We start from the raw sequence: 27718 nt of genomic DNA, 5'->3' as shown, positions 1-27718 counted from the left end.
GATTCCACGTAATGACACACTTTACAAGGAGTTTCGGGTGTCGCAAAAGCATCTTCATACGCACTCAGCCACAAATATTATCTGAGACAATAAATCTACTCCCCCATGAACCCTTGTGTGTGTCAGTAGATTTTTCCTGAGCTCATATATTTGTAATATACATAATTATTAAATGTGTGCAGAGTTCTGGAATTACAAGTCTACAATAAATACCTTATTTTTGATCACTAAATGGGTTCAATATTGTTTTCAAAAAATCAATATATTAGAACGATTGGTGTTTATTAGAAAAAATCGAATGGAAGTGATTCTGTTGTCGAATACAAGTTAAGGGAGCGCAATATAAACTACACTAATTACCAGTAGGGCATCAGATATCTCCGCGAACGAACCAGGAATTAGTCATGACAATTTATGTAACGTGCACATCGGTAGGGATCTTCACGCGGATATACGGCAGGTTTCCTGACGGAGCACGCTGCATATATATATATATATATATATATATATATATATATATATATATATATAAAACGGGCATGGTGGCGGGGGGCCAAAGGCGTCGCTATAGAAGAAGAAAAGAACCCTTAGTGAAAACAGCAACAACGAACTATTTAATCTTCGACGTTTTGGCCGGACTCCGGCCGAAACGTCGAAGATTAAATCGTCCGTTGTTGCTGTTTTCGCCTAAGGGTTCTTTTCTTCTTCTATATATATATATATATATATATATATATATATATATATATGTAAAATATCGGTACAGGAGGAGTAATCAAAAGGATTTATATACAATATTTACATTTGGAATGCGTTGAGGTCCGTTGAGGCGTTTCTTTGCGATCACGCCTTCATCCTCCTCTTCATTCCGTTTCTAAATGTCGCGATCAAGTATTTGTCCTTTTCTTTGTCTTCAATGAAACAGATGTAAGTTCATACAAATATTCTACACACTTCCGCCCCCGCAATGAGCATCTCTGCTTATTCATTAAGTGACTCTAATGGGTACAAAAGTTGTATAGGCCGTTTGATAACTTTGCCGTATGGCAGCCTTATCGAACAAGATCTCACCTTGCCGTCACGTCCAGGAAACGTTTCTGCTACTCGACCCATTTTCCAACATTGTCGGGGAAGTAAATGTTCATCTAATAACACAAAATCCCCCTCTTTCAAAGAGCGCGACAGGACGGGACGAGAATGGTGGGCAGACCGGAGTTCGTTAAGGTATTCTCTTCGCCATCTATTCCAAAAGTGATCTGTCACCTTTCGTCTGTGCTTCCACCGCCTCTGTCAAGGGAACTTGTCAAGGGAACTTGCACTTACAACGCTCGGAGGTTCGCTGCGGGGGAGTGACGTAAGTCGCTTTCCAACGAGGAAGTGCGCTGGTGTGAGAGGGGATGGTTCTGAAACCTCTGAATATACGAAGGTCAACGGTCTGGAGTTAAGCACTGCTTTGATCTCAGTTAATATCGTGATCAACTCCTCGAATTTCAGGTAACTACGTCCTAAAACCTTTTTCAGTGAAGTTTTCACACAACGAACCATACGCTCCCAAAATCCCCTCCACCAAGCTGCCTTTTCTACTATAAAACGCCACTCAATTCGGAAAGACGCAAACATGGCTGTGACTTCCTCTCGACGTATGCAGTTCCACAGTTCTGACAGTTCACGATTTGCGCGGCGGAATGTCCGTGCGTTATCCGTCATTACTACACGGCAAACTCCTCTGCGAGAAATGAATCGTCTAAAAGCTAGAATAAATGTTTGGGTAGTCAAGTCACTTACAAGTTCGAGATGTACCGCTCGGGTTACAGCGCAGGTAATGATAAGAATGTAGCACTTGCTAACACTGCCACATTCTTTAGAGAAGAAGGGACCCGCGAAATCCATCCCGGAGATTTCAAAGGGATCAGCTTGGTTCACCCTCATACTCGGTAGCGGTGCGGTTGTTTCGCTAGCTGGCTTGCATCGAAAGCGATCGCAGGTTACACATTGCTTGATTATTCTTTTAGTAACTTGCCGTGCTCTTACTATCCAGTATTTTTCTCGGAGACTGGTTAAGGTGTCACAAAGACAAGCGTGCAGAAGCCTCTCTTGAGTAGATCTTATTAATAGTTCCGTGAACTTATGTGCGCTGGGCAGAATGATGGGATGTTTTTCTTCTATTCTTTGCTGTGTCTTCTGTAGTCTTCCGCCCACTCGTATGATGTCACTGGAGTCGAGAATCGCTGTGGGAGAACTCAAAGGTGATGTTTTGTCAAGAGTCTTTCTTTCTTTGAGGCTAATGAGATCATGGCCGTATTCTTCACGTTGGGTTTGTTTTATCAATGTGATTTCGGCTTCCTTTATTTCGACGGCAGTCAAGCCTCCCTGTCTCCTGGTCAGTCTTTTGCAGTTGTGTACAAAACGAAGAATCCAAGCAGTTTGACGTAAAAGGCGATTAAGGTTGTTGTGAGTTTCTAGTGAAATAAGGGGTTCTACAATCAAGAGAGTCGTGCAAGGAACTGTTTGTCTTTGTTGTAAAGATGTGTTATCCTCCATTAGCCCATCTTTCATCGACTGTTCAGGCCATTCTCGCGATGGATTTTGTAACCAATGTGGTCCAGTCCACCATATTGCACTTGACGCAAGTGAAAGAGGAGTAACACCCCTAGTTAGGAGATCAGCTGGATTTTCGTTACCTGGACAATGTCTCCACTGTATAGGATTCGTTAGTTGTTGGATCTCTTCTACTCTGTTCGCAATGAAAGGTTTCCATTTTGACTTTGAACCCTTGATCCAGTGCAACGTGATATTTGAATCAGTCCACAGGAGGACGGCTTGTATGCGTATGTGTAAATTCTCGATAAGATAGCGTTGTAACCTAGCGGCTAACAAGGCCCCCATAAGTTTTAGTCTTGGAAGTGTAAGATTCTTCATGGGCGCTACTCTGGATTTGGATGCGATCAGACCAGTCGTGACATGTTTCTCATTGTCGATCTTGAGGTACGCTGCCGTACCGTATGCCCTTGGACTTGCGTCTGAAAACACATGAAGTTCTACAACTGAACCATCGCCCTCGGTGTCTAGGTTTGAGTATCTCCGGGGTATCGTTAATTCGTGAATAGTTGACAAATGCGAGCACCAATCTACCCATTCTCTGGTGATGTAACCTGGAAGATCGTCGTCCCATCCTACTGCCTGTTCCCAGAGTCGTTGAAACAGCAACTTCACTCTCACGGTCACCGGCGCGATCCATCCAAGAGGGTCAAATATTCTTGCTGAAGTCTGTAAAATGTTGCGTTTCGTTAGCTTCACAAGGTTTACGACACCCAGTATGTTGTCAACGTTAATAGTAAGTTGATCGCTGGCCCTGTTCCAAAGAAGGCCTAGTATTTTCATAAAATTCCCTGTAGAGTCGTCTGGTGAAAATTGTGTTTCCTCTAATGATTCGCCCTTATCAAAGATTGATTGTAAATCTTTGTCATTTGTGCACCCCTTACGGAGGTTCATGCCGGCTTCACCCATGATAACCTTAGCTTCTTCGTGAAGCACTTGAGCTTGTTTGACTGTTTTCGATCCAGCGAGTAAATCGTCAACGTAAAGACAGCTAGATAAGGTCATGGTGGTTTCTGGAAACCGGCCTCGGACACTCTCCAAATGATGTCGTATAGTGGCTGCAAGGAGGAACGGGCTGCAGGTTGCTCCAAACGGGATTCTTGTCATTCTCCAGATTTCTGGAGGGTTGTGTGGTTGAGCAGTTCTTGGGATGTCTCGAAACCAGAAAAAACGAAGAGCGTCTCGATCTTCGGGTGCAACAAAAACTTGTAGAAAAGCCTTTTCAATATCAGCGCAAAGGGCGATCGGGTGCCTTCTAAAATTTAACAGCATTTGCATCAGGTCAGGATTTAAGTTTGGTCCTGCATGGAGGTTTTGATTTAGAGAAGTACAACGTGGGGCATGAGACGACGCATCGAACACTATCCGTACCTTGGTTGTCTGTCGATCATTTTTTATCACGGCTCTGTGGGGCAAGTAATACGTTTTTTCACTGTGTTCCTCGTCATCATCAGGTTGGACTCGTTCGGCGAACCCTTTAATAAGGTACTCCCTCACAGCCTTGTCATACTGCATGAGCAGACAGTCATCTCTACGTAGTTTTCTGAGCAATGCAGCTAAGCGAGTTTCTGCAACATCCTTATTGTCTTGTAACAGAGGTTCAGGGGACTTCCACAATAGCCGGGCTTCGTATCTTCCGTCTATCTTCTTCACGGAGGAGTTGAACGATTTTAGTAAATACAGAAAAGAGCCACACTCTTGGTCCTTCGATGGGGAGTCCCTAATTCCCAGACTTTCTAGTTCCCAAAATTTGCGCAGTTCTAAACGGATGTCTTTAGATGCCTCGCCAACGCTCATCGTGAACATAGCAGTGGCGGTACATACATTAGAGGCGTTACTCACTTTTACGGGACCTTGCAAAGACCAGCCAAATATGGTCTCCACAGCAGCTAGAGATGAGTTGATACGTTTGACACTCCCAGTCGTTACTTTCCAATAATAATCAGACCCGATGAGAATGTTCACTCCAGGTTCTGGTTTTTCGTTCTTTAAGGGAAGGTCCGCCAGAGTCATACCCTTCGACTGTAGATTTTGTATGAGGCTGGTGTCTGTTACGCAGAGAATTTCTCCACAAATCTCGGGGACTTCCAAGGCCTCTATGACAATCTGTGCTCTGCTGTGATGGCTTTTCAGAAGAATCTCGACTCGGCGACACCTTCTTTTCGTTCCTTGTGCAGAGTCACCAAAAGCGAAAATGGTGAGGTCGTCTTCACCGACGGGTCGGCAACGGAGCTTTTCTGAGACAGTCCGTTTTACAAAGGAACGCTGGCTCCCCCCATCGATCAGGACTCGAAGTGTTGTCTCAATTTGACCCTTAGCTAGTACTTTAGCAGTCTGAAGTAACACTTGTTGGGGGCTACTTGATCCCGCCCTAGATATCCCGATGAACTGCGAAGGCCCTCCAGGAACGTTAGGTGATGGTCGGAGTGCAGCCCATTCTGGATCACACAACACTGTGAGGTGTCTGCCGCCGCAACTCGCGCAAGAAAGCGTTCGTGCGCTTCGACACTCTCTTGCTCTGTGAAATTGTTATCCACATCTAAAACATTTGTTGTCATGTTTAAGTTTCTCTTTCTTCTCTTGTAATGTCAGGTGTGTCGTGCATTCCTGCAGCGGGTGGTCACCAGAGCCACAGAAAACACAGCAGTGGACGCTCACTTTTTCTAGTGAAGGGTGAGCCGATGCAGAACTTATGTTGTCAACAATAGACCCTTGTGATGGACGGAACTTTTCTTTTGAAGAGTGTGTGGAGAGTTGAAAGCACTTCTCCCTTGTTATAACGTCTGCATCAAGGAATGCAAGAAGCACTGTGAGATCGTCTTCCCCGTCCCCTGAAGGCCCTTTGGCGTCCAGCTTCCGGTTGTACCTCAGCAGAAGATCAGAAGGGAGGGCTCTTTGGAGTACGGTGTGCAGAAGAACACCGTAAGAATGTACATCCACTCCTAGACTTTGTAGGCTCCTGATCCTTGTCACTACGTCATCATTGAGTTTCCTGAGTCCCTCTGTGTCCTCTGAGGATCTTATTGGTTTGGTGTCCATGAGATGGGAAAGATGGTTATTAACTATCACAGTGGGCTGACCGAATCTTCTCTTTAAGAGTTCAATCGCAACGCTGTAATTGTCACTGGTCACGGGAATCCTCTTGACAGCAGCATCGGCTTTTCCGACCAGGTAGATCTTCAGATATTTGAGCTTGTCGACTGGAGACAGTGTTGGATTGTGGTCTATAGAGGACTGAAACTGGTCCCAGAACGTTTGCCAGTCTTCCAGATCTCCGTTGTATTTTGGAAGTTCTAGTCGTGGAAGCTTGACGTTAGGTCCACTTGCTTGACGTTCTCTAGGGTCATTTGCTTCAGTGTCGTTGTTAGAAAAAACTCTTTCGTTGCAGTGCTGTTTTCGTAACGCTCGGGCCGTTCTTGTTTTAATGTTGCTTATAGCCTCTTCGTACGTGGTACAGGTTTGTGTTTCTTCTTCTATTTCGTTCTGGTCAATGAGGTCTGCGATCTCCGCATCTAGTTGGTGTAGCGACGTTTCTTTCAATGTGAGGAAGTTGAGCTTCTCTTCTATGTCACCTTCTGGTAGCGGAGTCAGCTCTAATGCCGAGGAAATGTCGTTGACAAGCTTGGTAACAGTGGACCGTATTACTCCTCGCCTTCTCTTGAGCCTTTCCATCGTTTTTTTCGTTATTTCCCGGGTTTCGGCACCATGTTTTTTTGTAAAATATCGGTACAGGAGGAGTAATCAAAAGGATTTATATACAACATTTACATTTGGAATGCGTTGAGGTCCGTTGAGGCGTTTCTTTGCGATCACGTCTTCATCCTCCTCTTCATTCCGTTTCTAAATGTCGCCATCAAGTATTTGTCCTTTTCTTTGTCTTCAATGAAACAGATGTAAGTTCATGCAAATATTCTACATTCGAAAATTGAGGAGTTCCAGGAAAGGCCTTTAGTTCACCAACGTATCAAGCGGGGACCACTTTTCTTCAGGTGGGATGGTGTGTCAAATGTCATTTGACACACCACCCCACCCTGAAGGAAGGCAAGTTCGTAACCCATGCAAATCCCGGCAAGTTCGTAACCCATGCAAATCTCGGGAGCTTTCAGTCTTATTGTGGATTTTGGACATAAGGCCGTGCCGTTGCTTACTTTCTCAACTTCTGTAATGGCAACCGACTCAGCCATTAAAACATGTACTGCTTTAATATTTCTCTTAAATACTTCTGATTACTTCCTTACCACTATAGTTGGTTACAAGTTAAGAGTGCAGTAGAATCTCCGCCATTAGTGCGAGGTTTCTACGTTTGAGAACACAAACTTTTTGTAAGCACTTGCAAATAATGCTCTACAATAATGCAACTAGCTCGCGCCGGAGGCGGAACTACATAGACTAATATGGTGAACGTAAAGAGTAGACACTCCATAGCGGGACCCAGATAGTGTAAAAACAAGCGAGACACCTAGCAGTCGGCAGAGGCCCTGATTTAATTTTGGTTTCGATTAACGTTAGATTCGGTTCCGCATTTTTCAGCTTTTGCTTAATTTCGCTTCCGAGCTTTCTCTTAAATTTTTTTTAGATACTTACCCGTTTACTTCTTAGTTATTTCGAAGTCACCCTTTAAGGCTAATGACGGCGTTTTAGCACAGTCACATTCATTCTTAAAACCTTATTTTACTAGGAACACAATCAATTTTCCAAAAAATGAGTACAGGGGCCGTGTTTTCCAACGATCGTTTTCGTTCCTAGTTAGAACCTCTTCATCTTTCACACCAAGAACTGCATGAGTGTATATGTGCACTCATGTAGTAAAAGGCAACGATCTTTTTCCAACGATCGTTTTCCAACGATCGTATCCTACGATCGTTTTCTAACGATCATTTCCAACGATCGTTTTCCTTCCTAGTTCTAAACAAGAACCTCTTCATCTTTCACACCAAGAACTACATGAGTGCACAGGTGCACTCATGTAGTAAAAGGCAACAACACGAAGTCATCCAAAAATAGTTTATTGTACGGAAAATCATGTACAGGCAGATAAGCAGCATGTTGTGTAGCGTAATGAACCGACCACTTCGGCAAAATCTCTAGTCCATGGTCATCCATTCGCTGCCAGGTCAGCGAGCCAGACAAGCCATTTCTGGGATTTCTTTTGCCCTTCTTGAAGCCTGCAGATGGCAATGTTGGCCCTAACCCGTTCCCGGCCTTGGAGGCCCTCGAACCAGCCGCCCGTCCAATCTTCCCTAATCCTTGTCCACGGTACGTTGTTTCTTCGTGCTCGGACCAAGGAGCCAGACAAGCTATCTCTGGTATTCTTTGGACGCCCGATCCCCACACTTCTCCTTCCAGGCAGCCGTAAAGGCGCTTTTCGGTTCAAAGCTGAATTCGTGAACCCAAACTTTTGTGCAGTTATTTTTAATTCACACATGTTAGATTCCGAAGTTAGTATAAACAGCTTCCTTGAACTAATTGTTTTCATGGCATAAACGGAATTTAAAATTTCCGACGCTCAATTTTTTTTTTGGAGGGGGGGGGGGGGATATTGATGACCAGTAAATGTACTGAAAAAAAGATATAATCAGTCGATGACAATGAGTCAACCCCTTCACTTTGATGTCTGGTAGATTTTTCATACATTATTTTCTCAGCCAAGTGATACAGTTCTACCAATGTTGAAAGCTGGTCTAGTTGGCGTAAGCTAAACGTAATGAAGGTAAAACGGCGCAGAACGACACAGACTAGAAGGAAGGAACAAACAGGACGGGACAGGCGCCGACTTGCAACTGAAGGTTTTATTACCGAAAACATAAAAAGGTAAACACGTACTGAGGTAGCAATCTACACATCCGCCAACCTTTCTGCCACATTACATAGAGCACCGGTCATACAGTTATAACCACCGGTAAGAGCCGTGAAGCAATGGATGCTATTTTTAGCGGTCTAGGCGTAACGTAGTGTTCTTACCCAGGATTCTGGGTGATTTCTGTTGATCAAGCCGTTCAGGCTTTACTTCAGTTATCTCTTCCTTGTATGACAAGTTTGATGAACGTTTTCTTTTAATAAAGGTTTTGTTTGTGCTGCCTTAAATTTCATTGCGTTTATAATCGTCAATTGAAATAATTAACCTGTGTTGATATGTGATCCACAAACCTGAGATCAACACAATGAAAAAGATAAAAAATAAAAATGCGTGCTTTGGTTTTTTATTGTGTATCGTAACCTTGGAGTAGCACCAATCTCAATATATTTCCAAGAAGTCACACCGCCTGCGTTTCACCGATAATCTTGATGAAGCAGTCCTGTAAGAATTAAAAGGTATATTTGAATATTTCTGATATTGATACAGGCACACTAGCAGGATACGTCTTTTTCACAAAGGATGGGGAACTGAAGTGCCATAAATCTTCCTAAAGCGTCTTATATATCTCTGACTATATCTTACACAATGCCTAAGTAATGGGCGAACCAAGGGTTTCACTGAATAGTGAAGATATTCTAGGGGCTTTAGAAACATTCACTATAAAGGCTAAGTTGATATCTAGACGCTGGCCTTAATTTACAGGTTTTACGTTGAAACTGTGGGGACTAATTACAGCAGAACCCCCCCCCCCCCCCCCCCACCCCGACCAAGAAAAAAAAGGCAGACGGCGCTTTTAATAATTTAAAGAACCATGAACCAACTAGCTCAACTTTCCACTTTGCTGGAATTCTATATCTCCGAGCAAATTGCGCAGCGCGCGTACATACTGTACGTCGTACAAGCTTGACAACCCCTCACATTGATTTGATCTGGAAATATAAATAAATGTCAAATATAACAAAATAAAATTGGAAAAGCTTCATATTTGTTCTAAACACCGAGAGTGGTGACGGACAAAAAAAAATCAAAAATCTTTAGAAAGCTATATAATGTCTCATAAAAGTGAACCAGTAAAAAGATCTACTTTTTTTCAAGTTGTAAATGTCTGAAGGTTAATGAATTTCTCCTGCCTTCGACAAAAAATCATGTAGCAAGAAATGGTTACTAAACCTCGTAAGACTTCACAATAAAAATCTGCCTCCTTCAGTGTCTCACAATCTACATAGTGTTAACCATCACATGGCCATTTTTACTCGAGTCATGGACCGATCTAATGCGTTATGAGTATCGCGTCAAGATGCGCTCCAGAGATCGAAGGTGCTACCAATAGGGGAGTGACAAAACAAAAGAAGATGAGGCTCATGATGCTTTTGCACAGTTGCAATTCCATCTGAATGCGCTGCTTAGTTAAAGCACTCCAAGTCAAGGCACACAAGTTGAATGTATACCTACATTTCTTGCGACTTATATGAAAAGAAACGTTTTCACGGTGATTTACAGGGAGTTTTCGAGAAAAAAGAACCGTGTTCCTCGGTCCTGGTAAATAAATTGTGCATCGCAGAATGCTTAAACGTTTTGAGAAAGTGACGAGAGCGGTTGGAATAAAATGCGAATGATTGAGATAATAACTTTTCCCGGATTAAAAATAATTGAGAGATGCGAACTTTCACTATAAGCCAACGTCCACCAAGGCCTAACTTCGCAAACAAAAAAACAAACAAAAAAAATATTGTGGCCGTTTACAGCTTTTATCTGAGAAAAACAAACTTGTCAGCAAGAAATTAAAAAATATATATATATATATATATATATATTCTCTTTCTCGTTGACAAATATTTTCCACCGATGTAAATCCCACGAGCTTTCAATGTATCACTTCTTGTTTTGACGACATTAAACTTAGGTTGACGTCGGTTCATGAAAAAATTTGTTTTTTTCAATTATCTTTAATCTAGCTAACGTCATTTCTCAAACTTTCGTGTTCTATTCCAACCTCTGGGTTCATATTCCCACGAAGTTTGAACTTTCTGCGATACATAGGTTATTTCTCCGAGCCGAAAAGCACGGCTCTCTGTTCTTGGAACCTCCTCTGACATAAATATACCATCCGAAGGCTAGAAACCCACTCAAGTGGACATTTAAAAAAATAAAAATAAAAAAATCGGCTAAATACTGGAATTATCTAAGAATTAAAGTGGTCAACGCTGAATTATCCTTTGTGTCCACTTGTGCCCGCTCTTAGTAGTATAATGGCGTAACTATTCGAGAGTACGGGCGTTCTGAAAGCCTGTGCTAACTAAAAAGCTGCGGTGGCTTATGAACAGTTATGAAGGCCCCGATAACCTGAAAGAAGGTCTGTCTTTCGTTTGCACAGGCCTCCATCAAGCCAGTGCAGGTAGCACAGTTCCTCGGGTCAAAATTACTTATTTATGTGGGAATTTAGAGCTTTAAAATGCTACAAGGTACTCAAATTCTTTGTCCAGAATCTCAGTATCTTGGCCATAATCCGCCAAATAAGTGCCAAATGTAGGCTTTACTGCTGGTTCTTAAGTTCTCGACATGTTTGGGTCAAGTCTGCCACTTTGTAAATTATGTGGTGGGAAAAGTCATAGAAACGCCAAAGAAAGGTACTCTCGCAATAACTACTGCCTTAAAGCAAGCAAGACCGTACTGGGCCCAAGTTAGTCACCTAGGATCGCCATGCTTGTGCCAGGTTAGGCGTTTGTCCGACGTGCTACTTGTGTATTGAAGAGGTTGAAAATATGTGACCGCAGCTAAATCAAATCATGACCTGCAGGGCTGTTAGAAGCTCTACACTCTGTGAAGCACGCATTGCATTCAGAATTTGTCAATAATGCAATTGCGAATGCAGCATACCTTAGAAGGAAACCGCAAGCAGATTTGAGTGTTTAGAAATAAGTATATAAAAATAATTGCTTTTATGTTTCTTCTATGTGCGGTTATGTCGAAAGCACGCGTTGCAAACTATTTACTTCTGCTATGCAGCATATTTTGTACAATATTACCACAATAAAGCTGTCATTCATCTGGATTGTTTTGCCATACAAATTCAATTTCAGCGTTAGATGTTAGCGGCAGGTTAAAATTTTTACCTTCGTGCTCGTTGGACATTGAATGACGATTAGATGGGTGTTGTACATTTCGGATGTGCAGCAGGTAATCCCGTTCGCGTGGCTGGACCACAAAGGCCGTGCATTTATCAACTTGTGTAATCAAACTAAATTGATAGGTTCTTGTCTTTACTCCATCGAAACAACTATTGAAAACATCCTTTGTGTTTACTTTCTCAAAATAGAAGCGGAGAGATAATTATTCTGATCTATGGGCTTATCATTATTCCGACATCATGAAATGACGATGTAAAAACGTAAAACGTAAAACATTGCGACATTGAGCATGACGTTTAACATGGTCATGCCTAATAGCACTCACACAATAAAGTTTTTTTTTTCCATCGTCATGCAGTAACTTTTTTCCGTCAATTGAAGTTTGAACTATTCAATGGTTCTGCGGTTCACCGGAAAAGACAAACGTACAGTACGTTTTATATCTTAGAGTGAGGCACCGGAGGGTGTATGCTCCCTTCAGAAGCAATCATTGTCCGGAACCATTTTTCTAGACCGCGTTTTGAGTGAAATAGAGTAAAATACACACACAAACAAAAAAGAGGAAAACAAAGGCAAGCTTCACTTGTTGGGAAGCATTAATCAAATTTGCCAAGAGGCGGATTGTTCGGTAAGCGAGGTGCAACTTACGGACGCTTCCTGGCGCTTCTTCTCTCTTGTCTTCATATATTCTCTGTACTGAATAAACGCCTAAGAGAAGGTAGGAACACATCATTTATTGCTCTTTGTTTTCACTGAAGAGCGAAAATACACTAAATTATGTAGATTTCGTGCGTGCGTACGATTTATGTGTTTACGTACGCGTATGCCGACAAGTCAGTGTTTATTTCCTGCTTTGTTAGAGTCACCTACAGCTTAAGGAAGATGCACGTGGAAAATCGCTTTTTAATGCGAAAGCATTAACTATCCCATGGAGCAAGGCCGGCAACGTCTGAAATCGCAAAAAAAAATAAAAATAAAAAAACAGAAAAAAAAACCGAAAGAATTGTTTATTTTCCCATTGGCTGAGCAAAACGGCTCCTTAGAAAGCGATTGGCGGCCGCTTTACGAGAGCGCGAGCTCGGCCGTCGCTCTCGGGGGGAACGCGACGGGGGGAGGGGGGGGGGGGGGGGGAGGGGGGGGGGAAGGGGGGAGGGGGGGGGCGTGGGGGGGGTGACAGCGGCCTTTCTGTTTTTCTCGACACCGAGGAACATGGCGGCGCCCGAGGCATGCATCTACATCGTCGGCGGCCGCGCAACCTCGGCAGTAGCGAAACGTGGCCGTCCACGCCAGTACACCGCAGACGAACTAAAGGAGCGGAAGGACGACATTCATGCTTTCGCATTCACAACCTACAAGAAGCGCTTAGGTGTCCTCTGAAATTTTTATTTACGATTTCGTTTTTGTGCTTGTCTTATTGTCCTTGAAAATCTGACTTTCCTGAATAAAAAGAAAAAAATGTGAACGACAATTGAATGAAAACTGTGTCGAAGTACCTCGAGATGGCTCATAAAATCGCAAATTTACCGAATGTTGACCAGTTTTGAGCGCTTCTCCCTCACGGCCGCGTCAGCGCTCGTCATTGTGATCGTTTGGAGAGGTAACCAATGGGCCTCGTGTTTTCCGGCGGAATGTCCACTGGTTTTGTATTTTCATCTCAATAATAAAGACACGCTCGTCTTACCGCGTCTTTCGATCGCTCTAACTGAGCATTTAAATTACGTGACCCCATCGCGAGACCGTCATTATTTGGGGGTGGGTTGTGAGTCCCATGTTTTGCTCCGGCATCGCAGCTTCGCAGACCAAAACATCTCGTTTTTTTTTTTTGTTTTTTTTGCTTTTAAGAAATTTTTTGTTATGGGCGACAGCAAAATGCGCGACTCTAGCGTTCGAAAGCTCTGGAGAAAGTCTAAATTTCAAGGAAGGTGGCGCAAACTGAAGAGGAGAACGCCAGCGGAGAAAAGCTTACCCCTGTACGCTAGGGCTAATGACAACATCTGTGACAGTTCTGACGAGATTGACGCGGAGGGAGAAGAGGTGGCGATGGTTCTGCTTGTGCAGTAATGTGTGACATCAGTGCCCTGACGACACTTTTGAGTGGAGCGACTTGCCCAACTTGTCACGAGCGCTTGCTCGCAATTCGGCAGTCAGCTGAGAAACGCGAGGGACTCGCATTGTTTCTCGAACTCCACTTCGAAAACAGCTATACTCGCGGTCAAGTTTCTGTGGTAATGCAGTCAATGCTAGGGGAGAAGGGTGCACGAACCGCTGTACACGCGCTTTCCTCCTTTCTGCGGGTTCTTTCTTCAACGTTTCCGTCGAAACGTATTACGTTAAATGGGGACGCAAGCGCGAACGGAGGTTATGTCTGCGGAAGCTCATGCGACAGTTTCGCCGTCAATGTCAAAGCAGTAGTGGCCGCGCGTACGGCTGGTACGGTACATGAGCAACCTTCGCGCTTCTGCGCGATTCTCGGACTGCCGATGCCAATAAACCACAATAATAATAGGGGTTGTGTGGATTTTTATACAGCGTATATTTGGTCAGTTATTTCAAAGTTGTGGCGTGTCACTCGCCGTAGATGAGTAATTTAGCCAGTGCAGTACAACCGCTAGCCTGGAATCTTTAACGTGCACCACGCAGTAGTGATACACGACCGCACGCCGGTACGATACTCATCCAGATCAAAACAGGCAGGGTTGGAGATTGAACACAGGATCCCTGGGTTCTGCAGCGTGAGCTTTCGCTCCAAGTGCTCCAAGCTGGTGTGCGCTAGCCCACTCGCCCACCGATACCCCAATGTACCACAAGATCTTCAATGTCATAAGCCAACGCCTCCTGTACTAAAATGCCTGTCAGGTGGCTCGCTCTTCCACTACGGCCGGCCTGCCATCGTGTTGTAGCCGAGCGCCGCGCAATGGCGCTCGCCTCCGACACAAACATTCGTTTAATATTTCTTTGGCTAGGCATGAGCATGGTTCGGAACCGCCAGTTTGGAACATCATCATCATCATCATCATAATCATCATCATTAATTCGCGTTCGGCGCTCGACCATCTCAGCGCGGCTGGCGCCGTGATGGCCGATATGAATATGTAGCACAATTATGAGTCGCTTTGTTCTGTCTCTTAGCTTTTGTTAATGCAGGCGTCTTGCATAATTTTTTTATGAGCCTTTCGGCCACTGGTGTAATAAGGAGACTGGATACCCTGCGCGTTTTAGTCGAGAGACTTGCCCGTCGAAGCTCGTTGGGATGGAATGCGAGCAGGATTTTGTAAGTAAGGTTTTGAGGCATAACCGCACTATACTCCTTTTAACGAGTTTTGAATGCGCTGAGTTGAATGATAATAGCGTTTTTTTCTCCCTGGGCTCGTAGAACCAGCATAAATGGTGGGGTAACATAAAAAGTCGAAGATCCACTAAAGCGCGTTTGTTTGGAAGTTCGTGAGTGGTGTCCAAATGACTGATACTGACTTTAAAACTGTCGAGAACGTCGGCAACCCTGGTGGTAAAGTTGCGATCATCGGAAGCTAGAACGATTAAATAATCGTAAACATACCGGAACACTCTTATAACTTTGGAGCTATCCAAAGTCTCCTTTAAATTCCTGTCGTGGTGCGCTAGATAGAGGTCGCTGAGGACAGGGCAATACACGATCCTGTGCAAACTCCTTTCTTTTATAGGTAGGGGTAATCATCCCAAGTCGCGAAGATCGACTTGAGGTAGATTTTGGTCAAGTTCAAAAATTTACTTTGGGATAAGCCCGACGCATTCTGAAAGACAATACCACCATAGGTGTTTATGCACCTTAAGTTTAAGGATAGATTACTTAGCCTTACATTCATTTTAATTTTTGGTTTACGGTAGCATCTTATGAAGAAAAAGACCAAATTATTCGCCATGGCCCTAGTCCATAACGCCAAAAGAAGAGGAGGACGAAAGTGTAAATATACTAAAGAGTTATACCCCTGTCAGACGGGCTAGTTTAGTGTCACTACAAGCGAGTGCACTTCAACCCGTCGAAACACACTCCAAGTGTGTTGGTGCTACACGGGAAAACTTAGTGTCACTCCAAAATGATGGCAATAACGATGGGTAAGTAATGGGCACGAAACATATTACAGTGCATACGCATTTTTTCATAAATAACTTCGTTGTCTTATTAGAAACGCGTTACCACACATTGTTGCGCTAAGTCACGAGTTTTAATCCAAATTTAAATCCGATTTCATCATTACGATCAGCCATTACAAGCCAGTGATACACGTCCGCACGCCGGTACGATACTCTGTTTCACCTTTTGATGTACCGCAGAAAAGGCTACAAGCCCGAGCTCCTTGCTCCAGGGCATATCAAGGCGGCACAAGCTCTCGTGCGTTAAGAGTAGCTCCCAACGCTATCAGCTCGCGCACCTAGCCTTGTCTGCGGTACAACATAAGGTGAAACGGAGTACAGATCGAAACGAGCAGAAGATGGAATTGAACCCAGGATTCCTGGGTTCTGCAGCGCGAGCCTTCGCTCCGCGTGCTCCGAGCTGGTGTGCGCGAGCCCACTCGGCCACTCGCCACTCGCCACAATGAAACATCATGGAGTGTGTGGAGGACGAGCTGGAGGGCAATATCCGCGATGTTGGACAGTGGAAGCGCATGTTTGGTGTACTTTTCTCTGTGAGAGCCCAACGCCTTTCAGATAAGAGGCAGCTGGATCTGGATGCCGACGCACAGGCAAGAATTTCAAGTAACATCGATCAGCAGCTGCTGGCCAATGCCTTCACCATAGCCACTCTCATGACCGACAACCTACCCGTGATCAGTCGACAACGGTGGACTTTCCAGAGGAACGAACGGTGGTTCGAAGACACCTTGCCCCATTTGGGCGAGTTCTACTTCAAGCAAGCCTTTCGCGTCTCTCCTGCCACCTTCAGATTCCTGATGGAGTCGTGCAGGTGCCTCCTGGCCTTCGTCGGCCGTCGCGCAGGGGCCAAGGCTGGAAACTAGATTAGCCGCTTGTTTTTCTACAATGCACTACTTTCCTGCCAACAGAAAACAAGTGCGCATCTAATATTAGTCCTATCAAAATAATACTAATTTTACGGAGCGTTAATTTCTTCTATTATTTTAACTCATTGAACACTGCTATCGAGATTACGCACTTGGTCTACCAGAGCGAGCGTAGTGTGTTCCCCGAACTCACTTCATTGGAAGTGTGTTCTTCGGGCAGTGCTGAGGATTGAGCCCAGGATCACTGGGTTCTCCTTCTCCAGCGCGAGCTTCCTCTCCACGTACTCCGATCAGGTGGGCGCTAGCCCACTCGGCTTCGATACCCCTTAATAAAGACACGTTAAAAAAATTGACGTTTACAATTCTCTGAAATGCCGAATTGGAGTGAAGCTCTTGAGGAGGAGGGAGGAAGGGCACGAAGGGGAGGGTATGGCAGCTGCTCCCCCTCCGTACCCTCCCATCGTCCTCTCCTGTTCCCATCCCACTTAGCGTAAAAATTTCGCTAAATTTCCCGCTAAGTTTAGTGGGGAAATTTTCCCGCTGAATTGACGTGTGACATCACATGACACGTCATCTGAAATTTTAAGTGTGACTTCACGTGACGTCACACGGGTAAAATGTTTCCTCTAAATTTAGTGGAAAAATTTTCCGCCAAACTTAGCAAAAAATTTTACCGCAAAATTTAGCGGGAAAATTTTAGACGACAGGACATCTGAAATTTTAATTGTGACGTCACTTGACGTCACACGGGTAAAATTTTCCCGTCTAAATTTAGCGGAAAAAATTTCCGCCAAACTTAGCAAAAACTTTTACCGCAAATTTTAGCGGGAAAATTTTACCCTCGTGACGTCACACGTGACGACACGCGTGACGTCATTTTGGGAAACAGCCCTTAATGCAACGCGCGGTTACGCCGACGCCGCTCAACCCAGAAATGGGTGCCTATAGAGCTGTGCACTAAAACAACGTTACATTACTGAACGATTTTTATGCAAATAGGATGATTCTGATCGATCATCGCAAGCCAAGATAAAGAACGAAGCATATCCAACTTTGGCGTTCCGCTTCGTTCCACGGAAGTCTACGAGGAGGCCCTGACACTGCCTAATCAGATCATAATTATCGTGTTGTCTCGAATAGTTACATGCTGAAACAAAAGTAGGCTCTATCATTCGCTGCGAACCAAGATAGCCATGAATGACTGACTTTGTCGTCGTCTTTTATCAATTCAGCGCTCCGCTAATCTTGATTCAGATCAGCCTAAACTCCAAGTCCACCCCACTATTTTGTTTTTGCAATGCCACTCTTTTACATGTCGTCGCTTTCACGAATTTCTTTTTCTTCATAAAATAAAACTTACGCCACGCTTTTTGTTTCTGTGTTGTTATGTTTTACTGTTGAAACGCTCCTATCGATGCCACGTACTCGATCGAGCGAAGCGAGTTCGTCAAACTCACTCCAAGCGAAGTGTGTTCCTCAGGAAGGAGCCGTGTGGCACACTACAGAAACGACACTAAAGGCGAAGTGCACTCGCTTGTAGTGACACTAAACTAGCCCGTCTGGCAGGGGTATTAGTCAGCGCTGCGTAGTGTGTCCTTCTTTTGTGTGTGGGGACTTGAGTAACTCTCTTCTGGGTGCGCTGTTTCCCCTGTATACAGCACAGCGTTATTCATAGCCTTTGCGGTGCAAAGGCAAGCTGATGCAAGCGGCGCTCTTTGCGCTGTCTATGCTATAGGCAAGCGGCCGTGGTATGGGCATGGCACTTTTCGGTTTGAACCACTATTCGTACACCCTTACTGGTATCACAACAGCAGACGTTAAATAGTGTCAGTTAACAGCGCCCCTTGCGGTCGTTTCGGTGAAGGGGAGGAAGAAAGAGGGAGAGGGCATTGCAGGACGCGCGCCGCTCTTGTACAGGAGGCATTGTATAAGCGTAAAAGCCGTCAGCCAAAACCTCGAGAAGGCCAGGACTTGGACAAGAAAAACGATAGGTGGATCTGATATAGTCGGAATGTTTGACGGCACATTGCAGAAGAGGTTCTACAAGAGTCACAACGGTGTGGGTAAAACTGTATCTTTGGACGCTAGACTCTGTGTAGATTTTGAAGTTATGTCAAACTACTGTCTCGCATGCAGTCGGCACCACGACTTGGGCCTAGAAAAAGAGAGCTGGCAGGCGTTCCATGGCCCTGTCTATAAAAAAAATGCCGAGTGCTGTTCGTTTGCTATGGAGACTGAGGCAGCAGTACGCATCTGGCAGAGAACCCCATCCTACGAGACTCCAGTACGGTTTATCAAGTTTCTTAGTGATGGAGACAAAGGTTTACACGGCGGTCTCCAAGGCTTATGTGTATGGTGGTGCATCGATGGCTAAGGAAGGCTGCACAAATCATGTGGCCGAACGTCTGAGTACAGCCCTTCGCAAACTGAAGGTGCCACTGCCACGTGGAGGGAAGCTGAAGGACTGCACAATTCACAAGCTACAAACCTATTACCAGATTGAAGTAGCAAACAACAGAGGTAGCGTCCTTGGCAAGTATACTGCCATATTGGCATCGTATTTCCACTCGTGCTCCGCCAACGCTGCAAACAACCACAAATTTTTCCCACAAGAAGCGACGTCCTGGTGCAAGCACAAGCGAGCTGAAGCTTTTGTAGAGCCTGCCCCAGGTCACACTCCGATCCTGACTAAGGCCGAGGGGATGACAACGCCACCCATGTAAAAGCGACCAACAGATGAGAAAGTGCTGACCGTATGCATCCAAGTCCAGAACCATAACCCTGCTGTGCCCGAAGACCAGGTTCGCTTCACGGACGGTCGTGTAAACGGCCCAACAGCTATAGCAATCCTCTTGTTAAACAGAAGGCATGCAAGCTTTGAGTGTGTCTCGGAGAAGCTTGGCATGCTTCCATCCGAAGGAATTTTCATGCTTGATGACTCCCGTGATGATCGACTGATATGGAAGTTGTCTACCCGACTGACGGCAGAAGCACGAGCTCATCGTCGCAGCGTGCTGAAAAACACTCACCTGGACGACTCTACCCGCCGGAACCACGAGGGAATTACATATGGTAATTCCCTCGTGTATTATATGAATCAGGAAGCAGGGTATTATATGAATCAGGAAGAAGTTGTTCTTGATGGAGATCGGTAGAAAAGAAATAAATCAGACGTTAAAGGTGTTTAGACAGCGTGAGGTTCGTCCGCTAAAGTATGGCGTCATTGTTACACACTGTACATAGAAGTTTAGCGAGTGCAGTACGGCTGCTATCCTGGAATCCAGTACATCAACAAACATATTGAACAATTCGCGTCTTACGCGTCTTAGGAGCGGAAGAGTAAAATGAAGATGTGACCTTGCGGTCTAAATGTACTTAGGTATAGAACCAATCTATGACTTACGTAGGCATTAAAAAAGCCCACACTAAGGCGGTTTTCTTTCTAAATAGTATATGACTGAAATTTTAGCTTAGGTAAGTGAGGAAACAGTAGGACAGGACAACACGAATCTTTAACTCGTGCATAAGGTGGTATTGACTTAAATAAACATGGTAATTGTTTTTTTTTTGTTATATGCATAGACTACTAATATGCACACTAAATTCCACAACTTGTAGAGCTCTAGTAATTGTAAAATGCGTGGATTAATCTTCATATTTCCAGCTTGTTATCAGCACTGATAGAAGGCAGATGTCATAAGCACTCCGGTTGCTCCCGCATTCAATACTTCGCTGACAAACAAAAAAAAAAATAAAACACGGCTGGAGTCGAGAAACACTTTTGGTCCTGCCCCAGGAAAAAAGAAAAGAAGAACGATTTGGACTGAAGACTGGCAGATAGCAGGAATGAGAATCTCGCCATCTAATCGGATTTTCGCGTGGAACTAACGTCTTGATTTCAAAACAAATTTAAGAACCATATAGTGATATGTACACAATTCTAGGAATGTAGCTATTACAGCATAAAATTTTAATGGTCTAAAAGTACTTTGAAGACCGACCACATTTTTGTACGAAAATAAATCAAAACACGAAAAAGAGGCAACTTTGATCTATTTTACTTGACAATCCTGCGGCTATCAGTACAGAGCAGACCGTTTTTGCAGTGAGCATGAAGCAGCACTGGGGGGGCGACCACAATATATCGGGCATCCGTTCCCGCGCGTAAGGTACGATTGTATCCGAGTTCAAGCCAAGCGCTGACGCGGCACTCGTGTCCAGTGCCTGCTCAAAGTGCATGATCAAACAATGGGGATATGGGACAATCGACGCAGCAGCTACTGGAGGTTGTGCAACTTTGAGGGGGGTGTATTGAGTAGCTCTGGTGGCGTTAATTTACAAGGTTTTTGATCGCAACATTTCATGACACAAATACTTCTTTTTTGTAATAAATAAATAGGTACGAGCAAGTAAGAAAGCAGCACTTACAAGGTTAGCAGAACGCTTGTGCGCTAGGCATAAAGTCAACTGCAAAGCAATACCGAACGAATATTAGATTTTTTTAACTAATTAAACGCACAATTTGCCATTTTTGCGCTTGACCATTTTATAGCAGTGGTTATTACTTCGCCAATGGCTTTTGTACACTCGCATTATTCACGATATGCAATTAAAGGCTTCAAGTTAGTTTGGCCAGCCAAAAAAGTATACAAATGGGCTCACATGAAGGAAATATGTTTAGCTCCAACGAAAGTTGCGTCGGAGAAAGTATCAAAAATCAATATTTTTGTTAAAGGTTAATTTTTGCCTTTGTGGCTTAAGCATATGATTGCTGCGCGACCTCTAACACGACATTGGAAGTTGTGCAGCAGCAGTTCCTACCAATATTTTGGTCTTCAGATATGAATTTGTTTGGCCTTATAAACGGGTGTTAAGAAGTGAAATATGCATAGCATGAACACCATGTGAATTCTCGGTGAATATAATTCCGGTCAAAATGTAGTTGTCCCGTTGCGGTATCACTTCTGAACCGGACAATTTATTTTGGAATAAGCGACTACAAAAAAGTATTATCTATGAATTTAACACACTGTAGAGTTTTGATTCATGAGGAAATATACAACACGACTGCGTATTTTGTAAAATTGTGACACAAAACTCTTTGTGAGTTTTAGACGAATATTGACCAGAAAATGGCCTAAACCAATCGTTGTCTGGAAATTGCAACCGTGAGTTACATAGATTACGTTTCGAGAGGCTATGAACAATATGTTTTAAGAAATTCCGCAAAAAAAAAGAAAAAAAAAGAAGAGATGTTGGGAGTTAGTGAATTCTAAGAGGAAACTTTCAATCGAAATTTTTTAGGGTGCTCCTGTAGCTTACATCAATTATGAAAAATAAAATAAATTCATTAACCGAAAGCCCTTTTGGCATAATTTCGTCCCAATATTAGAATGAAAGAGTTGACTTACTTTCTGTGTAGGATTAGGTTTGTCGTAAACAGAGGATGCATCGAAGGTTTCCTCATACGAACGCTCCTTACTGATACCAAGTTTACAACTAAAGAAGTTTGGCCTTCGGATTCCGTTTTGCTGTCAAATAAATAGAAATAGTTCAAATACTATTAAAGTATATGTAATTTCAACAGAAAAAAAAGCTTCGCAAGTTTGTAACAGTCAAATGAAAAAAAAAAAAAAAGACATCGCGAAGAATCGAGGACTAACTTACTCTAAGAGGAGACAGCGCTTTGTCCTGTCTATTGTATTTGTTTGTTCTAATTTTTTTTGTATTTCTATTACTAACAGTCACAGATTTTTTTAGCTTTTAATTTGTAGTACAACGAGTTATTTTGCTAAGATTGTTTGATCTTTTCTCATCTATTGCCATGTTATTATTGTCTGGATCTATTTTATACTATACTTATTATTTAAACTGCTCTTTGAGTTCCGGTTCTTCCGAGATATTGCGCAATCTCGTCATTACCTTTATGTTCTCGTCCCACAATGTAAAGGAAAAACAAACGGGGCTGCAGAATAAGGCTAAAGTTACCGAATACCGGTCTGTCTGTGTCGGCGAATAGTGCTCACTCTTGGCCAATTTTCTTCATTCATTTCAAATCAAATCGAAGATTTTATTCAGACTATTGACGAGTAGTACAGTTGCTGGGGTGCCATGACGAAAGGAATAGAAATGCCTGACAAGGCAACGGCCAACTTCCTTTGCCCCCTTTTCCGGTCACACCATTCAGCGGGTTCAGGCAAAATTAATGTAGAACAGAGGAAGGAAACTTACATGACTGCGACCCCAAAAGAACCATCATAAATTCACATAAAAAACGCTCCATAAAAAAGTCATCTATGACATGCAAAACAACATTCATTCATATATTTAAACCTGCAGAAACACGACACAAAAAGAGCAAGAACTTCGCCCACACGAAAGGGTCGTTAGCAGCCAGGTAGTCAACAATTTACCCATAAAGAAAAGAGATTTTTTTTTTTTTTCACGTCAGCTAAAAACATTACACAAAGAGGGTGCCAGAAAATTAACCCGTCACTCTTGAAATGACAAAAGGTATGCATTTAGGTTTTTCTTTACAGCTTGCATAATCGCCTAAAGTTTATTTTTTACTATATATCATTCCCATTTGCGTCGGTGTCTGAATTATTACTTGACATTTAACGAAGCCATGTCTAAAAGAGACAAACATAATTTAACAATCTTTGGCCCATTATGTATAAGTTATTTGTTTAAAGCATTCTTCTTTACAAACAAAATAAGCGAATGTAACAAACTTCCGAAGAATGTTACCACTACGCACTCACTAACTATTTTTAAGCACTAAAGCACTTCCCTGTCGAGTAGTTGCCTGTATTATTTTGTTTTGATCTGTCTTGGATGTTTTGTTGTATATGGTGTTGCCTGCTTTGCATGTATCCCTTCCCCCTCCCCTGTCTTGGAGTCTACGTTCAATGCTGGTAGAGTAAACAAATTTAACCCCCCCCCCCCCAAAAAAAAAAAAATACTTATTCGATAATGGTCCTGAGATCAAAGTGGATATTTGAAAGGTCCGATTTCGAAGATCCGATTTGTGTATGCCATTGCTAGCGTTCAACGTTTCACCTAATTTCCACAAGGACGAGAGTCTGCGCGAGTGCAACTACGCCACCAAAGGCGGCATAAACCGACAAGCGGCTGCGGTTAAGTGCGTATTTTTTCCTTCGCAAAGCTCGTTTGCTGAATATTGCGTGAATGGTGTTTCTAAATATACTTCTTGAAAAAAATTGGTTCGAATTTGATGTGATTATAAATGACTAAAGCTAATTTCTTTCCATACCTCGTGGCAAACACCACAGCAACTTCTGTACGCCAACAAAATCTTCCGCAGTTCTGCTTGTTTATAGCATGATCTATTGTGGAAGTATAGGTAAACTTAAATCATAAATAATAACCAGGCAGCGCACAGTATTGCGCCGATATTGGCGTCAAAGCGTAAAGATTGTGCCGATACCATTTTGATCCAGCCGATATTTGTGAAGAATCGGATGAGTCGCGCCGACGCCATCCAGATATACCGTGCAAGCCGCCGTTTTTTGTTGAGTGTCTGAAGTATCGTTTGGGAATCGGGCTATGCTGGCTACGTATTCGGATTTCTTGACCAACTCAATACTGAGGTTGAAAAAAAAAAAGCGTATTAATATAGACTTTGCGCTTATTTTTAGCCCAAAAAGGGCAAACAGAGAAAGCAGAGCAAGGTTAGCTGCATTGCCTATTCCCCTTCGACCTCGCCTTTTGCTAAGCCTCCTCACCTTCGTTGATGTCTTCGCGAAGCTGTAAGCGAGCGCGACAGCTGCTTCAAGCAGATGAGAGGTGTGACGCACAACAACGTCACCTCCCTCCGTAGGACAAAATTGCTTGGACGAAAATTTGTCGCGTGACTTGCACTGACGCGCTAATGGGGTCACTGAGGCCGTAGTCTTCGCCACTTGCCAAGTTATGGTGACGGTATAGTTGCCCCGTTAGACCGGTTTCCGAAATGAGCTCTTCGGGGTTCTGTTTCGTTCTTGCCATGCAGACGCGACCGCGGTTCTTGGTCGAAAACGACCGGAATACGTTCATGCCAACTTTTCGATAATGGCTGTTTTCTTCGTTGGAGTCCGTGGAATTCTTGTGTTGTATATCTTGGACGCGCTTCGACAAAGAAGTGCTCATCGGTGACAGAGAGGCGCTCATTGAATGCAGAAGACCTTCTTTCTCGACTTTGTGTTGGCGTTGCTTTGCGCTGCCCCGGTCGGATTATGCATATATCACGGATTACATCATATCACTGTGTATTCGTAAATACACTGCAAGCGTGCTTCTGATAGTAGTGCTGCTTCCGTGTCAACAAATAATTTGAGTAGATCGTTTCGATACCATTGATACCCACGATAGCAAGACAATGTATACGCAAAGCCAGCGGCGGAGTACCGGGTATCGTTATCGGAGTCATCGCAACGATCTACTAAAACTCTCTAATATCCGCTGTCCTTTGCGCTTTATTTATGAGCATTGGTTGAAATGAAAGTAGTTCAATTCTATTTAATCAAAAAACAATCTGTGTGTAATGGCAGTGGTTTAATAAACTTCTGTGAGAGATCGAAAACAATTAAGTTTGTCCATGTGTGCGCCGATATTGCCGATACAAGGAGAGCGCATAGTTGACGTCCGGCCAATACAGAGCAGATGTATATGCGATATCCGGCCGATACCTGGCCGACAGTCTAACCTGTGCAGTACCTGCACGATTTTCCGCCGATACTAGACCGGTGGCGGAACGGCGGTACGCCAATACCTGTCGAGTGTTGGACGTGGTTCAAAACCGCATACTGTAAAACCCTTAATGTTCGCGAACCCTCAATTTTCGCAAATTTCACGAATTAAAGAATTCGCGAAATTTAAGGGTGCGCGAAAATTTCGGTTCTTAAGATTTTCAATGTAGGCGTCTGGAATTCGCGAAATTTAGTGGTCGCGATTATGTCATCTGTGACCGATTCGCGAAAAATAGGGGCCGCGAAAATAAAGGGTTTTACAGTATTTGTCTGATATTAGAGCCGGTTTTCGGCCGATATTGCCGTGACACTGGCCAAGTATCACCGTGCTGCTTTAAGGTGTATGACAAAGCGGAACTAGTTTATCTGTGAGCAGTGCCAGTTCCTCGTTGCTTTTTTGGGATGTGTTCGTAACAAGATTATCATAACCTCTTAAAGGCACGACTTATGTACAGTATTGTGCAGAGATACGTCTTGAATAACAAAATATACGCTATTGTGTGGTCCCATCCTTGTTCTCTTTTTCTTCTATATTACATGAAAGCTTACCTTCCGGCTTGAGCTTTTTGGCTTTATCAGTGCTTTGTTACGACTATATTACGTTATTTTTCTTTACGATCTCGTAAATGAACTGGTGCTGAACCAAGGTTGCTCCACCATGAAACAAGGAATATTGCGGTATTCTACCCAGGGAAGGTTTCTATTATATTGCAAGCTTAAACACTCAAAATTTAGCCATTCAGACAGCGCACGAGATTTATAGTCGTACCTACAGAATAGAGGCTTGGGCTGAAATATGCAAACCGAGGTTAATTCTTCTTTCTCATTGCTAATCGAGTCGTTATGCGGTGTCCTGAATTATTTGATTTGTTTCTTCGTATGCCTTTTTATTGTTGGGCTTGTTCAGATAGTGACAGGCTCAGACGAAATGACAAATGGCATGTAATTAAGCCCCGTCTGACCAGGCCTTTTCAATTGAGTACGTTGATAGCCACACTTTTTTTTTAAAAATGTCTCGCGACACCTCTATCGCATACGTGAAGATGGTGCTATAATCAATGGCTATATGAGTAATATTAAGAGTTGCACAGAATGAGCAGCAATTAGTTGAGAACAAGACAGCAAAATGCAAACACAAAACACATTGGAAATGAATAGAAGATCTTGGAATACTGGGACGAAATTCTGCAATAAAAAGTAAACGTTTACTGCGGTTCTTTCTGCAAGTCGAAATATTAAAGCGAAAACGCTAGAATGACAGGTTCTATGATTTCTTTGCGTCCGCAGTATTTGCTTTAAGTAATAAATACCCTAGCAAACGTAAAATGATTTGAAGTCATGACGTGCGGCGAATCTAACTTGCGGGAAAAGAAGCAATACAGTGCTCACGCGAGTTCGTCATATCTTTTACCGGGCTGAGACTTGCAGACCCCGGGCGACATATTAAGGGTTGAAGTTTTGTTATAGAAACGTTGAAATACTCATAATCCTTCGCTCACCAGCATTGGAAGACCTCCTTTTGATTCACACGCCAACATCTGCAAATCAATTGGTTCTTACATTTCAAACCAAACATCCACCTGTCTAACCCGCATCTGAGCATGAGGGTAAGCAATCCTTTTACTCTAGGAAGGAAGGCCGACAGGACTGAGTTGCGTGACTGAGTTTATCCTTGGCATCGAGAACTCATAATTAAAAAAAAAAAGCTAAAACACTTCTTGAATAAAAACAAAAAAACTAAAAGCAACTGCATCTCCACGTGATGAATGGTGTTGATTGGAGCGAAGCTCTGGTTGTGCTTGTCTGCGTAGGCGCTGAGCAGCAGCATGCCGAGCCTTTCGTTCGTTTTCATCCATGTCACGCTGCGGTGAAATGCTCAAATGCGTATATAACCACGTTCCATAGGCCTCCTGCGCTGAAGCTTTGAACAAACTATAGCGCCGTCATTTTGGGTAGTACAAGCTCACCTGATTGAGCATAGCCGTACTAATGGCGGCACGTTGGTCGAGCTTTTTCAATTCTATGTGGTGCTAAAGAGCGAAAAAACAACTTTGGACGACAGAAATCGGCCAAACTCAACGTTGTAAGGGAATCGAAAGTGCCAAATTCATGAGATCACCGCTAGGGCACGCGTCTCTTACCTCTGGGTGGTGACGTCACAACACCTGTGTCGCGACGCTTTAATTTTTTTCTTTTTTTCTTTTTGATGTCTACTTTGGAACGCGTGAAACGGTATCTCTTGGCTCACACTCTCAGCGTCTTAGCTTTGACGGCGTTCGAATTTTTGTTCTGTCTTTGCATTTTCATCGTGATCTCGCGCTCTGCACCAGAGCAGGCACGCTTCTGCATGCGTGACAGTTTGAGACGCTAAAATTTGTACTACCCAAA

General features: G+C 43.5%; 1 protein-coding gene across 1 annotated transcript; it reads right to left on the bottom strand.

The window, feature by feature from the left end:
• Window positions 1–5127: 5127 nt before the first annotated feature.
• LOC120844659 lies at window positions 5128–6270 on the bottom strand. Its single transcript, XM_040216541.1, has one exon. It carries the CDS (start codon window positions 6268–6270, stop codon window positions 5128–5130), a length of 1143 nt encoding a protein of 380 aa, XP_040072475.1.
• Window positions 6271–27718: the final 21448 nt, after the last annotated feature.

The sequence above is a fragment of the Ixodes scapularis genome, unplaced genomic scaffold (assembly GCF_016920785.2).
Source record: "Ixodes scapularis isolate PalLabHiFi unplaced genomic scaffold, ASM1692078v2 PGA_scaffold2__306_contigs__length_199485367, whole genome shotgun sequence".
NCBI classification, from domain to species: domain Eukaryota; kingdom Metazoa; phylum Arthropoda; class Arachnida; order Ixodida; family Ixodidae; genus Ixodes; species Ixodes scapularis.
Note: the sequence above shows the minus strand (reverse complement) of the source record. Positions and strands in the feature narration are given on the sequence as shown.